Genomic DNA, 24,473 nt, shown 5'->3' with positions numbered 1-24,473 from the left:
GTAACGGCCCCACAGGTAACAGCCCCTCCCTCCCCTAAAGCAGAGGCTGAGGCAGAGACTTGTACAAAACTGGCATCTTTATTGCTTGTTGGGTCTGTACAAAGGGGTTAGGAACAGCCCTTTGGCCAGAGACCAGCGTGGGGCCGGCTGCGGAGGTGAACGTGGGTGTCGACCACGGCCGCGCCAGCTCCAGACCTGCCCAGGGACAGGTATCCTTTACAAAAGAAAGTCAGTAGTCATCTTCAGTATTTGACACCAAAAACTGGAGCTATTTCCTGTCCCTGGGATAGCTTCTAAAACCACACGTCCCTGCCCTCCGCAACTGTGGCTATTCCAATGTGCACGCTGGGAGTACAAAAACTCTTTGTCTTGTAAAGGCACCATTTTCAGCATAGTTTAGTTCACACACACAGCGTGTCACACACAGCTAAGTACATCTCTCTGGATGACTTCACTCCCTGGATCCCCTCCTCTCTCCCCACCCTCTGACCAGGGCTGGAGATGGGCTGCATCCAGCTGCAGAGCTCATTGTAACAGACAGACAGGCAGGCAGAGCGGGACACAGCAACATTAGGAAGTAATTGATTATCTTGGAACAAAAAGGAGACCCCCCACCAGTACAGTTGGTAAAATTCTAGGTGACATTTTACAGATTTTAATTGTGTTATAAATCTTAGTCTAAGTTTATGGGAAACCACAGGAGTTCAAGTATTTTATTACTGCACACACTATATATATATTTATGTATGTATATACAGAGGAAAAGATTATTTTTTGGCAATATTAGGGGGATTTTACAGATTGAGCTGTGCTTGTGGCGAGCACAGAGTGAAACAGCCCAGCACTCTCTTCAGCACTTCCCTCACTTTTAGCAAGTTTGTGCAATAGAACCTCACTTTTAGCAAGTTGTGCAATAGATTCCTACTTGTGACCATGACATCCAGCTTCTACCCACGGCATCACGGGATCAGGATCCACAGCTCCCTCTCCTAGCACAGTGGATGCTGAGCACCTCTGCTCAGGAGGAGCTCCAAAATCCAGTCTAGCCCATGGTGTGGGAGCAGAGGGCAGTCTAGTCTGACACACGGTAGCCCAGAGGCATCCTGACTGACACTACAAAGGTTTGGGTATTAAAAGAAGGGGTGCATCAGTCACCAGGTTCCCATTTAAAGTGCTCAGAGAAGCTCTGGTGGTCCAGGCAGAGACACTTCCCGCATCCCAGTGTTCTGCAGGGACTGCTGCTCTGTCTTTAGACTTGAATCAAAACCTAACAGCACCCCATTTTTTAAAACCAGAATATGGCCATGTCTTCTCGTACCTTTATGGCCACTGCCCATCCATGTATTAGTGGGAATTAGTACAGGAGTCTCATTTAGCCACTCTAATTAAAAAGCATTAAACTCAGTGCTCCTATAGCACAGCTTAGTGTCAGTCAGCATGGAGTTAAGAATTTAAGTGCATTATTATGCATCTATAAACATAATATACATGCATAAACACGTTTAAAATCTCTCTCTTCCTCTGAAAAAGTCCTCTGAGACCTCACTCCATTTATGCCATCGAGGTGTACACAGGAAACACTTTCCAGTCCATGCAGAGTAACTGTAAATTAACTGACCGGATCTCCTTGATTTGCAAACAGGTTACTCCAATTGCTCACAGTCAGAGAGACAACAACAAATTGGACAATTTCCTTACCAGGGCTCATGGCAGAAATGGGGAAGCCCAAATCCACGTGCTGGATTTCAGGATTATTTCCCTGCAGGCTGCTGCACTCCTGCTGCCAGCCTGGCTGCAGCAGCAAAGCTTGGACAGAGCGAGGAAGGGGCTGGGTGTTTCAGTCCCTGGAGCTTTGGTCGAGGTATTTATTTAGTGTAAAGTTCTACATTCCTGGCTTGGATCTCTCGCTTGCCCTGTCCCAGGCTGCAGCAGGGAGGGCACTGCCGCGGGATGCCAGAAGGGGAACTGCAATTTCAGCCGTCGCAGTGAACAGGTCAGCTCATGTGAAGGCCCCGAGGAAGCCAAAAGCTATTTGGGAGGCAAAGGTGCCGGTCGGGAAGGGAAATACTGTCCCTGAGGTAAACATTTCTGCTGTGGTGGCGGCAGTCCCTGAGGTACAACCTTCTGCTGCGGGGGCGGGGGCCTGCAAGGGGACAGAGGAGGCGCGGTCAGTCCTGCAGCACCCACCACCCACAGCCCTCCCACGCCCACTGCCAGCATCCCCAGCCACCACACCACTGCTCCCACACTCGTTTGGAACATGCCACGGGCACACTGGGCCTTAAACTGCCTGAAATTCTCAGGGAACCTCCATTTGTTAAAACTCACCTTTTCTCCCAAAATCCTTTAAAGATCCCCCCGCCCAAGTGCCCCACCAACATGAGCTACATTGGGGTGCTCCCACTCAGTACCTGGCACTTCCTGGGTCTGTGTGTGCCATGGCACACGATTGCATTTTACAAGCACGATTAAAAAGATGAAAAATAAAGGAAAACTTTCTGTTCAAAGTTAAGAGAAATGGTTTTGCACTTGGCCATAACATTCACAAATCAGCAAAATGACAGATTTTTGAGTAATTTGCTTTTAAACTGACTATTTTAACAGGCCTTTCATCCACCTGCTGGGCTAATCTTCCCCCACAGCAGTGCTGTGAGCCTCGTTCATCACCACACAGCCATGACAGCGCAGGATGAATGCGCTGCCTTTCAGGGTGAAGTGAAGGAGAAACTTCTGCCAGTGAAAAGTCAGCCCTGCTTGCACACAACACGTGATGGAACACCCCAGGGCTCCCGGCAGTGAAGGACAGGACAAGAAAACCCATCAGTGCCACTGCCAATGGGCATTTACAGTAACTCCACTGACCTGCTGGGCGCCCTGTGTGGCTGCTGCACCGGGTACTGCGGCGGGGAGTAGTAGGGCTGGTGGAAAGCCTGCTGAGGGTGCTGGTTAACTGGGTAAGCCGGGACAGGAAAGGTATTTGGATGCATATCCTAGAAAGAAAATACAAAGAGAATGTTCACAAATTGCACAGAAGGAATCCAAGTATTTGCGTCACTAAACAAGTGGCATTCAAGACCACTTGCAAACCAGCCTGGCAATGTCAGAGTTGTTCTTTCCTCTGAGAAACTCAGTAGGAAGAAGCAACAGCAGTCTGGGAAGCACTGGATTTTGAAAAACACCTAAGGGCTAATCACAACAGCACTTGGTTTGCTCTGGGAGTGTGCTCTGGGTGGCTGTGGCTTTCAGAGGACAACTGCTCTGACAAGGAGAGGGGCTGGGGAGCTGGCAGACACCCTTCTCATGTGGGGTGGGTGTTCTGTCATGAGGAAAAAGCAGGTAAACTGCTTGTCAAGGCAAGCACAGCCTGGGCCAAAGCTTAAACTGGGAAACTGAGGAGCCCCCCACACAACCCTTAGGAAACAAATATTCTCCCTGCTTTTCATCAAGGAGAAACACAATTTTGAGAAATGAAGAAGTAACTTTGAAGCTTTTAATAGAGCAAAAATTATATAAACTGCCTTCATCTCTTTACTTGAGAGTAACAAACAGGCTAAAGGAAAGTACGTGATTCCTACCATGGGTACAGCTCTTGGAGCATAAGGCATGCCACGGGAGAAGCCTCTCTGCTGGTAGTCCCTGGGTTCGGTGTCTGGCCGGGGAGGAGGTGACTGAAGTGACCTGAAATCCAATGGATATGGACTGTGTGAGCACGTAACCCAGACTGTGCAGGCCATGAACCCAGGCACTGTGAACCTGACAGCTGGATTTATACTATCTTAGCACATATCAAGTGTGAGAAAGATAATATTTACCACAAATCTAATAAACAACAACCCTTTTCTGTTCAGGACTCTGGCAGCTTCCCTTTGCCCTTTTATAAATAGATGAGGCCCAAAAATATAAACCCCTATCACAAATGCACAAGAACAAACGTAACAGTAAAGAGAAAATTCTCTGCTCTCTTGATTTGGGATGAATTTATCTTTTCTGTCATTGCCAGAGGCAAGCTACATGTGCCACTGGATGCAGGGCCCTTTACCTGACATCCTGGGACTGAGATATGTCTCCACACTTTGGCACTGGCTCGTGTAAACAAACATCCATGGACTGTTCAAAGGGCAGAGGAGAAGGCAGAAAGGAGAAGGCACTCACGAATGGCAGCGGGACATCAGCCTCCTGAAGCATCGCTTCAGCCTGTCTCTCTTTGCAAAGGCCAGAGCAGCAGCTACGAGGAGTGGGAGGACCAGAAAAAAGAACACCAGCAGCCCGTTGCGCAGCGAGGTGTCTTTGTCTGAGGGGACAAAACCACGGAGAAGAAATAAGTTTTACATGGTGTTACCACCATCTGACTCATAATAGCGGCGAATATTTGGTAGGAATGGTTCTATAACTGTTTTCCATTTTTCATAGAAAAAAACCCCAAAAGAATCCAGTAAGACTGCAAGATATATGCCCAAATAGATCCCTTCTGTTTTGTTTATCTTTTAGAGCCGTACCTATCATGATACCCTGGGCTGCAGCAGCACATTAAATTAGGAGATCAATCCTCATTTTTCATTACTATAATGCTTCATTACTAAAGCTCTTACAAGAGAGGACAACAGAGCTTCTGCCTTTTGGTCTGGTATTAAATCTACCTCTTCTCCAATCACTGTTTGCTGTAGACAAAAAACTTGGGTTCTTAATCTTGACATTTTTATATGCAGCAATTTCTCCCCTGCAGGCTGTACGAAAACAGCCTTTCCATTTTTTGTCTGATGATTTGAGGGATCTGCCCAAGCTCCAATGTGTTCCTCCAGCCTGTTACTGCATCACAGTGCCTAGCTTTCCCAAACCCACACCAGCTTATGAAAAGATCATTCTTGCAGCCTACAGAAGTTACACCAATCCCATCTTTGTATACTCCACATGGACACAGAATTAAGTTTTCTCCAAATTAGAGCTTGGCTCTGGCTTCCTATTTCACCTTCAAACCCTCAGTGAGCAAAGCAAGCACCCCAGCTCTGTCAGTTTGCTTTCTGGCAAGCAGGAATCATGCTTCCCTTCACTGGGGCTCCCCTTCCCAGCCGGGACACAGAGAAATCCAAGAGGATCTTTGCTCCAAGGTAGCAGAAATCACCTGAACTAAACCAGTCCAGATCCTTACAGATCCCTACCCCAGCATCCTGAGAGAGAAGGGCAACACCTTGAGCAGAAAACCTCTGCAAGAATTCTTTGCCAGTGAAACCTCGTGCAGAGCCATCCCCCAAAGTTCACCAACACATCGGCTGCTCTGGCACACCCAGCCCCAGCCCTCACAGCCACTTGCCGTTGTAGGGAGGGCCACTGTCCACACTGCCCCCATAGCCTTTGGAGTCACAGTAAGGGGGGGCCCATCCTGCTTCACAGTGGCAGTTCCTGTTGTTGTTGCACACCTGTATTCCAAAACACAAATACTCAGTAACTTCCACCTCTATGCATTTAAACCTGCGTGCAGCAGCCATGACCTGTTCTGTCCCTCGTATTGCTCAGCCTGGAGAACTCTACCCAGTAACTCCCAAATCAATTCCAAACAGTCCTTGGCCAGGCATCCCAAGATTTCACATGACTGAGCACACACAGCACTGTTCAGGAAGAGCTTCCAAGGATTAGCTATCCCAACGGCTTACACACCATGGCTTTGCTTGTTTTTTTCGGTTTTTTTTTTTTTTTCTTTGTGAGATGCAGAGTCAAATTTCATTAGTAATACTGGAACTGGGAATTCTTGCCTGGCAGAGAGTTTTGTTAAAGATTTTTTTGACACTACTACAGGTCCTCTTGTCTAGAGGCATTTTATAGAGTGCTTTACAGTTCAACAAAACAGAAAAATAAAGTTACTAATCACCACTTCAAAACTTGTTGCCTCTCTTCCCTGCTTACCCCATGCCCATGGCACTGCTTCTCCACGTCACAGTCATAGTTCAGGACAGAGGCACTCACACACTGGAAGTGCCTGCAGATCTGGGGAACAGAGATGCACACAGATGAGGGATGATGGCATTTCAGTGCCCCCTTGCCTCCCCAGATCCCTGCTCCTAGCTCGGGGCTCCACAGCCATGCTGTGCTTCCTGCCACAAAGCCTCACACACTCTCACTGATAATTCCAAACTCTGCAGAAACTCTGTTCCACAAAAGGCCTCTCAGCATGAGGCTGAGCTGGCACTGGAGCCTTTTGTCTCCAGTCTGAATGTAAAGGAACAGCAATTAAATTGTGCCCAGTAAGGACATGTGGAATGCACATTCCTCCGCTAGGGCTAAGCCTCTGCACTCTTTAGTTTAGTTGGATTTTAATTGAAAGTTGTCTTCAAGGCATTTGTGTGGGCCTGGCTCTTCCTGCTCATTCACAAAGCAAAGATTCTGGCTCTCAACAAACTCAATTTCTTTCGCTTCACCTACAAATGAAAGGCCCATTAAATGTTTGATGCACATGCAGTGCAGTACTGGCCTGTGGGGGGAACCAATGGATTCCTTTACTTTTACATTAACTACAGGCATCAAAAAATAATGGTCATAACTATTCATGAAACAATGCAGCTGAAAATTTTATTCCCATGAATACCCCGAATTATTACATTAGGATATCATTTTTTAATTACCTTTCCATTACCACACTTGGTGCCTTCATTCACCATCCCTGGGTCCGGGACATCAGAGCCCAGCTGGAAATCCACCCCCCAGCATAGAGAGCCTTTGATGGGAGTTTGGATAATAGCAGGCTTGATTCCAAACACAGGCATGGCTTTCACATTTTCACACTGCAGCTTCCCACACATGGCATTCCTACAACAGCAACATAGGAACACTGTAGTGACACTTGAATTTATTCTGAGGAGGAGACTACCATGTGTTTGATACGATCTTTCCTTTCTACTGGAAGATATTACTTGAAAACAAAATTGAGGCAACTCGACAAATAAAACTGAACTGGGCTTCATTCCAGTGCTGCAAGAGAAGTTTATCCCCTCTTTCTATAAGCTGTTGGAATCTCTGCATTAAGGAAAACATGATGATTTGCTTGTCATCTTCCCATATGTGAACACTTAGGAAAAGCACAATCCTTGATGGGAGATGTGGAACACGCTCTCCTCACCACAGCCCTGCATCCCTTCCCTGTGCCCCTGCTACATCATCCCAAACTGACACTACAGCGCCCAAATACAGATCCCCAATGATACATTTCAGAACTTCCCAATGCACTGGGCTCAACTCACCAGCTGGAACATTTCTTGTAGTCATGGCCATGGAAACCACAGTTGCCAAATCTGTCCCCCTTGGAATTCACTTCAGTAAAGCAACTGCTGGGGGCTGCTTTGGCTTCTGCAAACAACAGCCCATCCCCAGAGAGAGGAGCCACGTTACCCAGGCACAGAAACATCTCACACAGTATCTCCTGTACCCAGAGCAACTACCCTGCTACACCAAGTATTTGCCATGCAGCAGCAAGCTTAGGAACTTGATCAAAACACTAAAGAGGTTACAACGTCAGAATTACAAGGTTCCAAGTTTAAAAACGGAGAAAAACAGTTACTTAACCTGAGTCAGTTCTAGCATTTGATATTTCTTTACAGCCCTATACAGCAAAAACCCCACTGTACCAAAAATGATAAGTGCAACAAAATTATTACTTAAATCCCCAGCACAGCACTAAGTGTAACACAGGAAGAATGCATGACCATTATGCTAAGCCATTACCACCACTGCTTCAAGTCCTCTGCCAAAGCCAGCTGGTCTTTGTTACAGAAAAGCAAGTAAGTATATTAAATGAACTTAGTGTATTCTTTAGTTACACCTCTTAGAAAGATTGTAACACTGTGCCCTTCCTTACTGGAGCCAAAGATATCCTGGCACTGTGCGTCGTGGTACTGGCACACGCCGTTGTAGCAATAGGCCTCCTGGTTGTGGCAGGGGTGCCCGTTCTGCACGGTGAAGTCCGGCTGGCAGAACTGTGATGTGCCATTGCAGTACTCCGGGAGGTCACACTCGTTGGTACTTGCCCGACACTCAGTGCCTCCAGGAAGGAGCTGAAGAGAGAGGGGAGGGAAAACTGCATCAGAAAGCAGGAACCTCCCAGCAGAGACAGACACTGCACCTGGCCCAATATATGCTCCAAACAAGGGACTGATCTGAAGCCCTCGTGGGGCTGTGGGCATGCAGGACAACTCACTCTCACAGATGCACTGACTAAGCCAATGCTCTCCTTTTCTCAACTTCCAAACGACACCGAAGTCTCCTACCTGGCAGTTTTTGCAGCAGTCACCATAAGCACATTCAGCACTGGCTCGGAGCCTGCAAGTTCCTGTCTCGCAGCACGGATCGCTTTCACACTCCTGAGGACAGAAGTGCTGTGAATGTCACAAGATCTCCCCCTCTGTCACATACAGTCCCCTCTGAGTGAGAGGCACAAGGCTGCCCTGGCAGCACTGGGAAAACACACAGCTACGAACCTTTGGTGAGCCACAGTCACACTCCTCCCCAGCATCCACCAGCTTGTTCCCGCAGTACGGGATGCTGTAGGTCTCATCAGGCTTTGGAACGTTGAGCAGGCAGCTCCCACCTTTGTTGAGTGTCAGCTTCTCAAAGTCTTCTGCACTGCAACTGCTGAAGTTCCTCGATCCCCTGCAGTGGAGAAAATGGGCTGAGCTTTACACTAAGCCAACCCACCAGCATTCCCTGTGTTTGCAGAACAAAGGAAACGTTTGCTTTCCCCATTACAAGCATAACATGACTCTTTGCAAGGGGAATTTGAAGGTGAAAGTAATCCATAAAAACAAAGCACGTGGATGGGGCATTTTGAGCCTTCTTTTCATCCCCTTGGTCAGCTACTTACGATGCTCCAGAGCTCATAATGCAGCTGCTTGCCCCACAGTGACAGACTCGTTCGTCATCATGGTTCATCCCCAGGTTATGGCCGAGCTCGTGAGCCATGATGGATGCAAACATCTGGATACTGATCCTTCCGAACTGCACAGAAGCGACACAGAAGGCAGTCAGAAGAGAGCTTATATTGACAAAGTCAGTGTTTACTTATGTGCCAAGGAGACACTTTTGCCATTCTGTCTCTACATTATCAGGATTCTCAGATCAACAGTGCCAGATTTCCAACCAAGTGTGTGGAATTTGCTTAGCAATAAGAGCCCTCAGAGAAACCTCTCTGGGACACTACCCAACGACCTCCACTTTCCAGAGCAGCTGCAACATTAACACAAAAACTAGAACTCTCCACACCAGCCCAGTTCTCCTGAAATGCACAAATTCCAGCACTTCTGTCACTGGTCCAAAGAAACCAGATTTCTGGGATTGCCGGTTATCTGAGACCAGCAGCTTGGTTCATTAAGGCTCTGCAATTCCATATAAAACATGCAGTGAAGCAGCACTGCTCAGGGAGGTCACAGCTGCAGGTCAGCCAGTACAGAACAGATTTGAGAACACCCATAGCTCCCACAAACTTTTGAGGCAGAGATGCTTAAAACGACACAAAGAAATTCTGAGAAATCCTTTTGCATGAGTGCTGCACACTGAGCAGAGGGGAAGCTGAGCAGAAGACTACAGAGAAGTTGTGATCCAGATATCCTGGAAGTGTCAGAAACTGTTGGGGACAACATAAGAGCCCCACTAAGATACTTCAGCTTTGTTAAGAAAGACTCTGTGCTTCCAGGAAGACTTCCAGAGTGCAAACTCTGATCTCAATGACATTCAGAGATCACTAAAGAAATCTCACCACGTTAATGCCTCCTGCATGGCTCTTGGAGCACACTGTTCCCACATAGGCCATTCCAGCTGTGCCACCAAAACCCTTCTTCCTACAGTCATGGAGAGAAACGAGAGGCCATCATCTGTCTGTACAGACACACACAGCCCATATCAGCACACCACTCCTGCCTGTGGGGCACAAATCCTGCTGCTCCAGCTTTCCAAGGCTGACACAGGAGCACTACCAGGAGCACTGCTACTGATTGCAGGCACAAATGCACCAGTTAAGCTTTTGCTTTCTGCTCAAGATGCCTTTATTCTGTTAATTTAAGACAAGCGTTTACAGACAAAGTCAGCCTCTTCCGTATCATCCCTCTGCATATAAAGAGCTCAATGGTCCACCCTTAAAATCATTTGGTTTAATTGGCTGTCATCTGCCTTTCTGGTATGAACAACTCCATGGATTCTTCCTTTTTCAACTTCCTTCTCATTGCTCTCTATTTTGTTCTTAGAGGTTAAGTGCCACAGCAAAATACACCACATTTTACTGCACATAAAAGAACTTCTAAAATTAGTATTTCCTCAGACATTTGCCTCCATCACCTGCATGCTGCTGTGCTGGGAGAGGAGGCTCCCAGCTCCCAGAGGAAGGGGAGGGCAGACTTTGCTGTGCTCGCACCTCTGCCCTTTCCCTGCTTTGGGCCTGCACTATCTGAAGGAGCAGGAAGCGCACTGGGGCACTGGAATGGGGCAGGGAACAGCTCAGGAACCTCTGGGCTTGCTTGAGGGAGCAGGGCCAGACAGATTAACATCCCACGGCAAACTCAAACCAGGTCACCAGCTTCTGGAAGCCAACTGCAGAAACAACTTTGTCTCCACTAAAATGCAACATTCTGCAACAGGTTTGTGCTCATTTTCAAGTGGAAAAGGCCCTTGGATCCCCTTGGATCCCAAGCCCAACCTGTTACAATGTGACAAAGGACTATCTGAGCCGAAGCTTTATACCATACAACGTAGAACATTGTGGGATGAGGAAAAAAAAGTGTTATTTAGCAATACATCTGTCAGAGGACACTGAAATTAAAGAGCACAGAAACCTTCTTAAAAATGCTTAACTTGACCCAGAATGTTTTCACAAGACATAAACCACAGCAGAGTGCCTAGGACTCTCTGAAATACAGCAGCTGCTTCTGGCACTACAGCTGGGCAGGAACAGAATAAGCTTCTTGGGGTCGAAGGGAAGGAGCTGCTACTCACAGGACAAACTGGGCACTGTCGTGTCTCCGCCGCAAAACGAGGTTTTTCTCTCGCCACTGCACAAAATTCGCCAGCACATCCCCAGCCCCACCATCCGTGCTGATGATGTTTTCATGCTTCCAGATCTCCAAACCAACCAGCACAATGCGGATGTTCAACATAACATACATCTGGGGAGAACAAAAGAGGAGAAATATTAGTAAATATCTTCAGACAAAAACAAGTGTCCTGGTGTTATAGATCTTACTGCAAGTATCCATCTTTTCTGTGCAGGTTTGACTCTTTTTTCACAGCTAGTACACAACCAGAACCATCAGAATGGATTTTCTCTGTGATTTAGACCTTCATCAGCTACAGGATCAATGCTTAAATGCCACACTGGCTACATTGTAAGACCATACAAAACAGAGATAAAAAGAAATCTCAATTCTGACAAGTATCATGTGAAATAGTAGAGTTATACTTTTTCTCTAATCTTTACACAGAAAAAAGAATTGCAATAATTGCAGCCATCTGTCCTGTCACTCACTGGATGTAGCACTGGTTGGAAAAGTTCCCTAAACTAATTCTCAAGGTGGATAAGTGCAGATGAATTTAGAGGTGGAAAAGCTTCCATGGTGATGCATTCCCCAAAGTGGTACCAGAACAGACCCCAAGGTGGACATTTACAAAAGGCAGCAGGGCTGCAGCACACAGCATCCCTCCTACTCACACTGTCAAGGAAGTTTGCCAGCTGCACCATGTGTTCTCTTACTTCTGTTTCACTCTTCCCAAAATCTTCAAACTACAAGACAAAGAAACTTAGTATCACAAAGAGAAGAGATAAAGACAACACTTAGCAAAAGGAACAGAACATTTTTGCCTGGCTCCAAACCTCCCAGAAGATGCTAACCAAGAAACATCATCTTCACTGCTATTGCTCAGCAGCTCAATATTCCAAAGACAACAGCAAAGGCAGTTTTTACTGTGTGCTTTCCTTACACTACGGGATTCCTTGCTGACAGAACCTCTCCCTGTCTGATGGCTTACTCCTTTTCTGAGGAGGACTGCATAGCACATGTTTTATCCACTTCTAGGGTAGCATATTTGCACAACTTGGGTAAAGTGTCGAGTGTTTTTCAAGAATCCTTTTTGGGAGTAATGAAGCCTGAGGGCTTTCCAGGCCCTCTCCTGAGGGGGGAAAAAAAAAAAAAAAAAAAAAAAAGGGGAAAGCCACACACAACTCCCACCTTTTCTTTATCCACAACTATGAACAGCTCCACGTATCTTGTCTGGTGCAGGACCGCCCTCTTCCTCTGGGGGAAAAAAAAAGGTTTTAGACAACTTCAGATTAATTAATTCAAGTGTTAACAAAAACCCCTCATGACATTGTCAGATTTCACTTGATGCCACCAGTGGTTTGAGTCACACCCAAAGCACACAGTGCCAAACCCAAGCAGTGTAATCCAATGCAATGACAGCCTCTGTGTTTTACACTAAAATTCAGCTGCACAAAGATTTCCCTTGTTTCAAAAGCAAGGGACCTGCGCCCAGGTTGCTTTGGAAAGTCAATACACACTTTTATAAAGGAGCAGAAAGATTCTACAAGCAAATACCAATGATCTTTAAGCGAAACACAACACTTCATTCTCCTGCTTTCATTTCAGTCTTGTTCTTGTACAGGCAGTCCTTGAAGGACAAGGGGGACCTTCAAACCAAACTGCTACTGTGATGGTGAGGAGGATGGAATAAACACAACAATATTCTCCTGGCTCCTGATGCAGCACTTTGTTAACAAGCATCTCCATGAGGGTCACGTTCCTGCCCTTAAAAGTCACCAAAAAAAGCCTAGGAATATTCCAGACAGCTGCCCCATCCTCACTGCCATGTGCAGAAGCAGGAGAAAACTCTGGCTGCTTTTGCAGAAGGAACTGAGTTTTCCAGTAGTGCAGAAACCCCCAATCATAAACCTTTAGGTATGTGCTAAGTCCCAGGAAATCTGATAAGCTGCTTCCATACTCTTAAATGAACTCACAAACTCCATTATGCGGGACTGGGGAGGACTTACCCGCAGCAGCTGGGTCATACTGGGATGGAGATTTCCCTCTGCATGTTCCCCTTCCTGGCCTTCAGCGGTTACTCCACACGTTGTGGGCTCTTTCTTCACGTTCTCCAGTCGATATAAAATGTGTTTAGAGCCAGAAGAGGAATCCATGGGCTCAATCCCATAGGTGACGTTCCCTATTGTCACCAAACCCCTAAAATATGGCAGTGTGTGAGAAATCCAGCACTAAGCACAGAGGACAGTACCCACAATTTTTACAGCTAAACAAAGGAACAGTTATTCTTGGATAACCAAAGCCTGCCTATACTTCAGCTCCTGTGAAGCAGCACACCACTTCAGGCCTGGCAATAGCCTTTCACTGAGTAGGGCCTTACAAATGCAGTAAATTAAATACTTCTGTAAGGCTCTGCAATGCCCCAGGAATTACATCACAGGTCTTAAGCAGAAATGCTTTAGTTCAAATACACTATTGCCACCCTGGTGCCTGGCACAACCCTGCAAAAAAAAAATCAGTGGAACAGAATATAGGGCAATTAGCCCAAAGCAGAAAAAATTCCATCAGACTTGAGGTGCACAAGGTTTAGGGCAAATTTTGTGAAATTTGGAGACTAGTGTTCAACTTTCCATTTCTGCACTAGGTACAGCTGCCATGAGCATCTCTGCAAGTTAGAAAATAAGCCAAATGTGTGCCAAAACCAACTTACTGTACTCTGATAACAAACTGCATTAATAACTTATTTGATGGTACTTCAAATATCCATGAACTCCTTGAATAAAAGATGGCACAGGACAACAGCACCAAGGCAGCTCAGTGCAGCCAGTGACTCCCTGACTGGCTGAGGCACAGTTAAAAACAGCAGAATTGGGTTTCGGGTTCAGCAGCCCCAGTGGGACAGCCGGGACACAAAGGAGGAGTTGTGCTACCTGAGCCCTGAGCAAGTGCTGACAGCCACCAGGGAATCCAGGGTCCCCTCCACGTATCCCTGATAATGGCAGTGATCCTGGATGGGAAAACAAGGGTGCATTACATACATGTTTCAGGCATTCCTGCACACCCAGGGCAATCTCTGATCTGCCACTGACCAGCAGTGATTACAACTCAAGAACACAGAATGTATTAAGTCAAGTTTACCACAGCTGGGTTTCTTAACTTGACCTAGGCTATCCCTCTCCTGTTCTGTCCTCCACCCTGCCTCAAATATTTCAAGGCCAGCCCCTCCCTACAAAGTTGGGTCAAATTACTCTTCAGTCTTCTGGCAAAAAGTTCTGGCTTGTCTGTCACCTCTCTGTAGCAGGAGGAGGGACAACACCTGCTGTCCACGCCAGCCAGTGCTGCGCTGCCAGAGCTTTCTGGCTGCACAATGCAGCCCTCATCAGCCCTGACAGATGGAGTACTTCCACTGTGTACTCTGTATATACGTATTTTGGAAAATAGACAAGGGGTAGCATGGGGCAAATACACTCTATTTTCTCTGGCATAGGTTTTTTGGACATTGATATAGGGGTCTATAATACATATTCTATCATCTGTTGCTCAGCAAGGAATGCAGAAAGAAAGGAAGGGATGTGCTAATCCTTCGAGGCCAGTGTGACTTCTGTGACCTCATGCAGAAAAAGCATTTTTCCCGTCAGAAGAAAATGCAGAAAAAGCATTTTTCCTCTAACCAATCCCTTTTAACTGGGAAGCAAAATAGTCATTTGACTCAGGTGCTCTATTTTCAAGAACAAGATCCTATGAATCATGTATGACTAATACTTCCCCTTTCAAAGGAACAACACTGATCCTTAAGAGTGAAGCCATTAGAAAAGCACTCATGCATTTTGTATCACACAACTTGCTTTTAATTCTACATTTTTAAAGGCAACATGTCAGGCAGCCTGCTTGTACAGAAAGAGGGCTGCAAACTCGCTTTCCGTGGAATAACCCCAACACTACACAGATCACATCCCTCTCAAAGGTCCTTCAGACTTGATGTCATCCATCCTGTCCAGCAGGTCCCCAATGCCAGCACTAACAGACCGCCTGCCCACCCTCAGAAGCTGTTAGCTCCTAACAGCCAGCCCTGCTGAACGGACAGGCCAGTGGCTGACAGTTCACTGTGGCTCAAGGACCAATCTGGAAGCTCATTGTGTGTAAAAGCAAAAACAAAGCTGCCTGTTCAGTCCCCGGAGCAGCCAGCGCTGCCCTGCGGGCTCCAGCCCTTGGAGGAAGGCAGCAGAGGCCAGAAGCGACATCCGCCCCGCACTGGGCTGTGAGACAAGGACAGGACCACTCCAACAATGAGATACCAACAGCGGACGGCAGCACTGCCTTTTAGAGAAGAGCAGCTTTCAATGAGACAGCAATCAGCCCCACATCAGAAAATACAGGTCTCTTACAGGTTAGATCCTCATCCAAAATTAAAGATTCTCTCCAGGAAGAGGGCGGTTGGTTCTGAAGGTGGCCCAGTAGAAAATACAACTATCCTTTTGTAATCCCAACTCCCTCATCCCACAGATGCTCAGCGTTCCAGTCACCTTCAGTGAGGGTATGAATAGAAAGAAATCCTACCTGGACATCTGGATATTCCAGTTGCAACTTTCCCTCCTTGTTATAGGTATAAACTGTGAAATCTTTGGGCAGCAGTTCTCTGCAATGAAAGGGGAGAAGGAATACAAGAGGAATTTCACGAAATGACTGCGACATTGGAGCAGAACAGTAAGATGGTCCTAATCAGAAGTGTGACAAATAGGTAAATTGCAATTAAATAAGGAAACATTAAAAAGGAAAACCCTTCAAAACTAACAAAGAAATTGTATATTTTCACAGCAAAATTCAAGAGACCAGAATGGTAGAACTGCTAATGTTCAAACCAACCACCTCACCTCAGCGACAGGAAAAGCAGCAAAACCCACTAAATTGTGCGAAAAGCCTGTTTCCAAACAGGAAAAAAAAAATCTAGCCCTCAATCTGTTGCACATGCCTTCTCTTCCCCAGATAAGGGAGGAAGTGCATTGGGAAAGTCTCCCACAACTAAGACTGCTGCACCATCCTGGTAATTCCATTGATGTGGTGCAGCTAAATTCCCATGTTTCTGAGGGTCAGGGCCTTGGAAAGCAGCAGCTGGAGCTTCCCAAGGGCTTGCAGAGTTGTCTCTATCACAACGGCAGTTTGGAGCAGCAGCAGCCTAGTAAATGACCACGTGCTGGTGCTACAAGTGGCCCTTCAACTCCAGACAGACAGCATCTATATCAGCTGTGAGCTCTCCGTATTCAGACCTTGGATAGAAAGTGAGTTTCCTCATTTATTAGCATCCTTGTGCTACTGAGACAGGAAAAACCACAAAACTAAAACAATAAATAAAATCCAGACAAAAGTGAAAATATTTACTTGAAATACAGCTCAGCTTGTTTTTTTTTAGCTGTGAATGGAAAGAGTCGTAGATTCCCTGGGTCTCTTCAGAGTAATCTGCAGCTTCCTGCTCTGAAGGGAGTTCCCCAGGGCTGCAGGAATCGAAAAACATCTCTGGCTGATGGCCAGGACACTAAGACTCAATCTCTTCCCATTTTGCAGAGCTGGGATGTACCTGAACTTCCCACACAGAAGCCCAGGATTCAAAATTCATGTGCTATCTGCCAGCTTGTCATCTGGACACAACAGTTTGAATAATCTAATAATTCAAAGAAATTCATTACTTACTTGTTCTTTTCTAGATGAATCGTGTATTCTTTTCCCTCAATCTCAACAGCATATGACACCTTGTCCTGAATATAAAGAAAAGTGCATTTTACTCATGTTAATGAATAAAACATTCTTTGAAACCAAGAAAGGTGGATGAGCCTGAAATTTATTTTATAATTGTCCCTGTTGCCAGAACCTAGCATCCCTACCTGTGTGACTGGGGAAAAGTCACATGAAAGAAATGGTTTCAAAATAGAACTGTGGTTTTCTTATTCCTTCCTTCTAAAACTTCCACAGAAAAGTTATGAGTCAGAGCCAGAAAAGGACAGCACAGATTTTTTACTGAACATTTACAGTGAGCCAGCACCTCCCCAGCCTTGGGGCAGGCAAGTGCCCAGTACCTGTATTGAGGAGCTGTTGGAAGCCTCTCGCCGTTCTCTTCCCAATCTCTGTGGAGTTACAACTTCGTAGGAAGTGAGCAGGGAAATCTCCTGGAAACCTGGAAAGCAGAACAGAAACACTGGGTAAAGGAACAAAGCAATCAAGAGGATAAGGCACAAGGAAGAAAACACTTCAGGAAGAGTCCACACGCAGAAGAGCACAGAGCAAACCTCAGAGCAAAGCACACTTTGATTGCCTTGCAAGGGGCCAGAGAAAACAACACAAACAGCAGAGAAGACACCAATTTGTCCAGAAAGCTTCCAATTGAAATCTTCACTTTCCAATCACTGTCTTACCAATACCCATCTCATACACCACTGCTCTTCATCAGCAGGAATCAGCATTTCAAGCAGGTCAGCACAGCAAGAACTCGCTCAAGGACACCCAGTGTGAAACCAGGTGTCCTGTGCTGCAAAGCTGCAGAACTGCCCCATGCAGCCTCTCTCAAGGAGCGCCAGCAGCTCCTGCTCTTCCCCATGGCACAGCTCAGCCTCTCACCCTTGCCCTGCGCAGCACAGCCAAACTCCTGACCTGAGGCTGGTGCTACTGTTCATTATGCTCTTAGAGAGCCCTCAAGGGCCTCAGCAAAACAACTGAGGTGAGACAAATCCCTGCAACAAAGCAGCTGTCACAGATCCCTTTATTTATTATTTGCCTATGCAACATCAGACAGATCCCTTGAACCTAACAAGTCCACGGTCCAAGCTCCCTTCATCAGTTTTTGCAAGCAACTGTTTTATATTAACTGTGTAAACAACAATAAATTGTGCATGCAAATTACTTCTCCCATCAGCGGTGGCATCTGCTGGTGCCTGGCTCGGAGCCGCTCACCCAGGAAGCAGGAGGTTGGTCAACCTGGATCACAGGCAGTATCCAGAGAAATGGTTTTCCTGGCTCATGGCAAGGGAAACAATGAGCTCATCAGAGGAGTCTGAGCTTCCCACCAAAGGTAGGAGGAAGGGAGCAGTTATCCTCACTGTCTGTCTCCAGAAATCATCACCACATCTGGGGCAGGTGAGCAAGTGTTTGGTGTCCAAGATCCTCCAAAATCTCTCAAATGGGACTGAGATGCTGCATCCAGTTAAAACCAGAGCGCACCAAAAGCACATACTGCAGGAATCACTTCTCTACATTTGTCATTTCCAACCACACACTCATACCCAGCTCCGAGCTCCTGCAGGTCACTGCTCAGCACTTGCTCCTTCCCCACTGCCATTCCCACATGCCCGCAGTACTGGGGATGGGACACTTGGGCCAGGTTCTGGAGGCTCTCGAGGCACAGGTTACACAAACAGCAGCACACAGCCAACCTTTGCAGTGCTTGGAATACAACTCATTTGCTCAAGAGCAGCTTGGAAGCAGAAGACAAATAAGTGAATCATCACACAAAGCAGAACTGGGAGGGATTTCTGGGAAGAGTACAACTCCAAGAGGATCCTCTTAGAGCAACGGCACTAAAAGGCCAATTTTCAACTTCCTGAATGCTCCAACATTTCTCTCCCCACTTTCTGCTCTCCTTCCCACTCTTTACCTGTTCCATGCCGTGTGCCCTGTGCAGCATTTCACATACCACCAGCAACCCTCAAAGAGGGCACAGAGTATTTCAACAAAAAACCAACCAAAGAGACAAGTGCAGCCAAGCAGAAAGCCAACCCTGCTCCCACATTTTCCCCCTAAAAAGGCCAGGTACAGTTTGCAATCAATTTTTCAGCAAGTTACAGGACTTTTAGTCCTCAGGTGCTTTCTGCCACTGGCCAAGGCAGCTGTTGGAGCTGTACCACGTCACTGCTGAGAACATGACACATGCTGATGACCCATTTCCGGACTGAGATTTTGTTTCTGAACAGAAAAATGCAATTGCATCCATGACCATATTTATCTCATCTCATTAAAGGCTGCCATTAATTACCAAGCATTGGAGACAACTAGGAAGATGTGAATCACCTTCCCCTCCCCACCCCAAATCCACTATAGGAATTCCATGCATGCTCCGTGGCATGTGGGAGCTTGAAAACCATTGGAACACATCACAGCCATAACGGCTCTCCAGACACTGGGGGAAGATCTGGGGGTGCTCAGGAGAGTGTTCTGGGGGTGCCTGACAGGTAAGATCTGTATTCAGCAAAGGTCAAACTGCATCCCCTGTCTTGCTAGACCTTGGCATGCCCATGGGTCATTGGCTCAGTTACAGAATCACAGCACACAGCTACATCCACCTACACTCACACTTCCCCTCAATTATCATCCTTCCTGAGCTGTGACTCCTTCCCAAGCCTAGCAAAGGAAGGTCAAAAGATACACTCTTCAACAGAAGAAAAAAAAAAACTAAAAAGAGGAAGTTCAGACTGTGGCCTATTACACCACAAAACAAGCTATTTTCATAAAAATGAATTCATCAGCATGTGAGCAGGTGTCAGCAGCTAATACCAAAACTCATTAAGTTAACTGTGGTTATCATCAATTGATTACAATTAATAGCTGAGGTCAGCTGCACCAGTCATTCCACACTTTGGCAGGGGATTGCTCACCAGAAATGCCAAAAGCATTACACAGCCATCCAGCCCATCAGGGACCTGGGAAGGACCAGTGCCACATGGAGCATCTCCACCGAGCATCCCCGATCTTCAACAGATCAGCTCATGTGCTTCAAGCTGTACCTCTGACCCCCAAAGGAGGTGAACCATTCACTCCCTTCTCTCTGCCTCCAAATCTTTAGGTTTCCAGTGTGCTGTCACACATCCCTCTTCTTTCCTGCAACTAAGAAACATCAATATTCAGAATTTCCTTACACCTCTGCCTGTTCATATCGGGCTGTTGTGGCTGCCCTCTCCAGTCAGAGACAGACCTATCCCACAGAAGCACCTGGAACAGGACACAACAGCCCAGTGAGGCCTCATGCATCCCAAGGCACACGTGCTTTGTGTGTTTATGGATCTCCACAGGTTAATCTCACCTTCAGAACAGACAGCACGTGTCTGATTCACTTGTCATTTAACTTACTCTTACACTTATTTCCTTCCCTGCCAACATGCTCCTGCTCCCCATTTTTCACCCTTTCATACTAGTACAGACAATTATTTCCACCCCAGCAGAACACTTTGCACCATCCTTTCAAAGCCTTCTTTCTGACAGATACTTCTCTAGTGCTCAAAACATTGGGATTGTTATCCCTGTCTTTAAGGGGCCTGAATCCCATCTGACTGGGAGGTACCAACTGCCAGCTCAATCTGCATTCTCCATATCCTATTTTCAGAATCATACAGGAGTTTGCCAAGCAGTGTCTGAGGAGAAACTTCCATGACCTGGCTTGCTTACCTATGTCCTTCAAAACAACAAAACCACCACTGCTGGTGGATTTCTCCAAGCAATGACACACCAGGAAAAGCATTTTTTTGGTGTGCTTAACTTTTGCACTAAGGTTACAGTTGTTAGTAGGATTTACTCTTTGGACTACTGCAAGCAAAAACCTCCTTCACTTTCACTATGCAAATATTATCCAAGTCCACTTAAAAATGTTTAGAGGTTTATACACAACACAAAGATAACAAGTCTTCTGCTAAATGTAGGAATGTTTTCTGTGGAGCCAGCAGTTCCAGCTCCTCCCATAGCCCAAAGGCTAAAGAGTGCCTCAGTGGTGCTTCATCTTCAAAACACCTGGGAACATCTGGCCAGCTGTTCTACAGGGCACCACTCCTTGGGACTTTTCTTTCCATCTCTCCCTCCCCTGCTCTCAGTCTTCAGACCTGCTGGGTCTCCTGCTGTGCTGGTGCCCTTTAGAAGGCAGGAAGAGATGACCAACCATCATGGCAAGGGAAGCAAATTCATCTACTCAATGTATTGCTCACCTGGAATATTTGCATAACATTAAACCTGGCCAGAACAGTTCATGAAGTTTTTTTCAGTATTTCACCAGGGATGTTGGACGTTGATCAGGTTACGGAGCTCTTCCACAGAAATATTTCCTAGAAAATTCTTACTCCCCCTTGCTGAAATCCAGACCTGTGCTGTAAGTGTTTCCTGTCTAGACTCTCCCCATTCCTTCTGCCCTTCCTAAAGCCTAATTTGTCTGCAAGACAACAGCTCCCCTTGTTCCACAAAAAGGACTGTCATGCGTGTCCACTGGCACTGTCACAACATCCTCTGCACCTCGGCACCTTCTCACAAGGAGAAGCAGGGTAAAGCTGTGCTGTCCTCTGGAGCAAGACGAGCAATCTCACCAGGACACCCTTCCTGTGGGCCACTGGCCCTGGAGGCCCTCCCTTCCATACATGACAGCGTGCCCACAGACAGAGCTGAGCACGCCGAGCCCACTCACTTCCTCCCCATCTTACCAGCTGTGAAGGTCAGCTCTGCTTACCCAGCTGAGTCTGTGGGAACCTTCTCTTTGGAGACATCGCTGGCTTTACATTTGGCCACCAAGGGGAACTGTGAAATGCACATTCTTATCTTTTTTTTAATTTTAGCTTGAGAAATAATAACGATCAAGACATGTAGAATTTCCAAAGTCATGGTTCAAACTTCCTTTTTCCAAAAGCAAGGCACTACAAGAGGCAACGTTTGCTACACTTTCCTTTCTTTGCCTTTCCTCTCTTTCCTTTCCACATGGAGGAAATAACCACAAACCCCGTCTTTGCTGAATGACTGTCCCAGATTTGTTGCAATATGGGTGAGGTAGCGCTGTGTTTTCTGTGATCTGAACAAAAGAATTATTTCAACCAAACACCCTATCTCCCCAGAAATTTAAACCCAAGCATTTAGACACTTCAAGAATTGTGGCCAAGCCTGGCTGGAACATCCTGGTATGTGTATGACACCAAGTATCTAGAAAGAGATGAAGTAGCACAAAACAGTCTCTGCCTGTGAATTTTTCTGAATTCATACAGTCAAACCTTGAAGGCTCCTATGGACACAAGCAGGAGAGGAAAAGCCACACACAAAAAACCCTCAAGGCTACACATCACCATGTGATTATGGTCATTCAGGAATTTTCAATTAATGGCTTCTGGTAACACTCCACTTCTGCCTTACGTCCCTATGTGTGTCAAAAGTGCTTACATTATAACCCAAAAGTTGGAGGTTTCTACCCTCTCCTTCATGCTCATACCTCAGGCCAAGAAGGTGCATTCTATTTCATGGCAGGTTTGGCATTAAGAGCTGGGACAGAGACTTCCAAAGGCAGAGAGGAACACCACCATCCACCATCAGGAACTAGCACCAGTGTTTATTTCCTACAGGCAGGAACTAAAATTTTATTCCTCAAAACACCAACCACTCCACTGGAAGCACAAGCACCTGATATCTCAGAGATGCATAATTTCAGACTTCACTCCTCGGCCTCCAGGCAGAGCTCCCAACTTGCTGTGCTACATCCACCACCAGCCACCTCTCAAAGTCGGCTTTCACCTCACACAGCTCACACACCCTCCAGCAACGACAAAGCAAGTGAGAGGAAGAGACTCCAGCACAGAATCCCTCAGGGAGAGACACACACCACATAAGCACTGTCCTCAGCATGAAGCACCAGTATCAAGTTGCATATTCCTCAGCTGGGAAGACCTGACTATAAAAACATGCAGTAGTGACAAACACAAAAGTTTTACACAGTGCACGTGTCAGGAGGGGGAAACAATGACAGAGGAGACATTTCTGCCATGTATGTATAGCCTTGAATCAGAGCCATAAGAGTCCATAAACAGAACCATCTCAATTCATAAACAGTCCCTAAGGACAGCACAGGACCAACTCCTTAAAAGCCACGCAGAACGATGGCACTGAGTCCTGCCCTACCTCCCTGGGGACAGCAGGCTGCGCGGTCCTGCCCCACGCCCGGCTCAGGTACCCGAGCTCCTCGATGGCCGAGGCCACCTGCACTGACAGGGCAGCCCTGCATCTCTGCGGGCTTTGCCAGGGTGCTTTGCCTCCTGCTCCGTGAGAGCCTGGCAGAGCTCCCGGCGAGCGCACGGCCGTACCTGACACGGGAGGACTGAGGAGCAGAGACAGTGCTCACGGGACACCGGGGAACTCGGGCAGGTGTGCGGGGGCCCGAGGTCACTACCGGGATCACCTCCTCGTCTGGAGTTCCAGGGTCCAGAGAAAGGACCCCGCTGTCCCGCCGGGCCCTCCGCAGCACCCCTGACCAGGAGCACGTCGGCACAGACGATGCTGGGCAGGGCACAGGTGGGGCTGCCACCCACAGACCCTCCTGCTGCCACCGGCGACCCCCGGGGACCACCGCCCCCTGCCCCGCGGGGCTTTCGGGGACAGCGGGCAGGACCTGCCGCTCTGGCCAAGCTACAGGGCGGTCTCTGCCCCACCTGCCACGCTTCGAGGGCAGGGGAGGGGCAGCGGCTGCCAGACCCTCCCCAGATGGTCCTGGGGAGGGGTGACAAGGGAGGGCCCGACCCTCCGGAGGGGACGGGGAAGGGGGAACGGCGCTGTCCGGGAAAGGGAATTAGGGGCCGAGGGGGGTGCGGGCGGCAGGCCCGGCCCGGCCCCGCGCACTCACCCGCGGGCGGCCCGGGCGCGGCCGGAGGCGGCAGGAGGAAGATGAGGAAGATGAGGAAGCGGCAGAGGCAGCTCCAGGCCCGGGCCATGACAATCCCTGCCCACATCACCCCTCCCGTGGGGCGCTGGGTCCGGCCGGCGGCCCCGCGGCCTTATGGAGCCGGGCCGGGGCCTGCGCTGCACCGCCCCGGGGCGGAGCCGTCCGCCCGCCCGCCCCGGGCCCGGCACGGACCGTGGGCAGCGGCACCGCCCCAGGGACACCCGGACGGGGCGGGAAGGCCCTCAACCTTTCCAGTGCTTTTTTGGACTAAAAGCTACCAGGTACCAAAAGCGATGGGGTCCCGAAGGAAACGCCCACAAGGGGAGCTGGTGTCAGCGCAGACTGCGGCCACCACGGCTCTGCTGGCCTTTCTTGCCAAAAAACTGCACTCCACATTGGAAGCAAAGAATCATAGAACATCCTGAGCTGGAAAGGGCCCACGGGGGTCATCGAGGCCAGCTCCCGGCCCTGCACAGACACCCCAACAATCCCACCCTGTGCATCCCTGGGAGCGTTGTCCAAACCCTCCTGGAGCTCTGGTAGCCTTGGGGCTGTGATCTTTCCCTCGGGAGCCTGTTCAGTGCCCCACCACCCTCTGGGGGAAGAACCTTTTCATAATATGTTGGAAGCACATGAGAAGTCATCATGTCAGCCCCTGGCTGGGCAATACCACAGGTACAGGTGAGCACAGGAAACTCCCCAGAATGAGAAGGCGTCACAGGCTTTGCCCCCCGCTACAAGCACCAGGCATATTGCCCTGCTCCACTAGTGGCCCATGGACAACCTGTCAGGGCATCTTTGGAGCTCTGTCTCATCCT

At 47.9% G+C, this 24,473-nt stretch overlaps 1 protein-coding gene across 1 annotated transcript; it reads right to left on the bottom strand.

The window, feature by feature from the left end:
* Positions 1–59: 59 nt before the first annotated feature.
* LOC125317507 (disintegrin and metalloproteinase domain-containing protein 9-like) lies at positions 60–23,799 on the bottom strand. Its single transcript, XM_048287275.1, has 22 exons — positions 23,617–23,799; positions 17,072–17,169; positions 16,689–16,753; positions 15,561–15,639; positions 13,934–14,010; positions 13,013–13,202; positions 12,195–12,260; positions 11,678–11,749; positions 10,966–11,135; positions 9,737–9,818; positions 8,846–8,979; positions 8,463–8,634; positions 8,253–8,345; positions 7,844–8,039; positions 7,230–7,335; positions 6,615–6,798; positions 5,899–5,979; positions 5,309–5,414; positions 4,153–4,291; positions 3,576–3,678; positions 2,863–2,990; positions 60–2,143 (listed from the first exon to the last, which is right to left on the bottom strand). Exons 1-22 carry the CDS (start codon positions 23,720–23,722, stop codon positions 2,029–2,031), a joined length of 2,562 nt encoding a protein of 853 aa, XP_048143232.1. The 5' UTR covers positions 23,723–23,799; the 3' UTR covers positions 60–2,028.
* Positions 23,800–24,473: the final 674 nt, after the last annotated feature.

This window comes from Corvus hawaiiensis, chromosome 27 (genome assembly GCF_020740725.1).
Source record: "Corvus hawaiiensis isolate bCorHaw1 chromosome 27, bCorHaw1.pri.cur, whole genome shotgun sequence".
Lineage (NCBI taxonomy): Eukaryota > Metazoa > Chordata > Aves > Passeriformes > Corvidae > Corvus > Corvus hawaiiensis.
Note: the sequence above shows the minus strand (reverse complement) of the source record. Positions and strands in the feature narration are given on the sequence as shown.

What these genes read in the sequence shown, in the direction of transcription:
- LOC125317507 (XM_048287275.1), bottom strand. Translation starts at nt 23,722, where the DNA reads ATGTGGGCAGGGATTGTCATGGCCCGGGCCTGGAGCTGCCTCTGCCGC. An exon ending in ATGCAGGAGGCATTAACGTG is followed by an intron (nt 8,980 to 9,736) that starts GTGAGATTTCTT and finishes GCTTCTGTGCAG; the next exon opens with TTCGGAAGGATCAGTATCCA. An exon ending in AGCAGTGCCATGGGCATGGG is followed by an intron (nt 5,415 to 5,898) that starts GTAAGCAGGGAA and finishes TTTGGAATACAG; the next exon opens with GTGTGCAACAACAACAGGAA.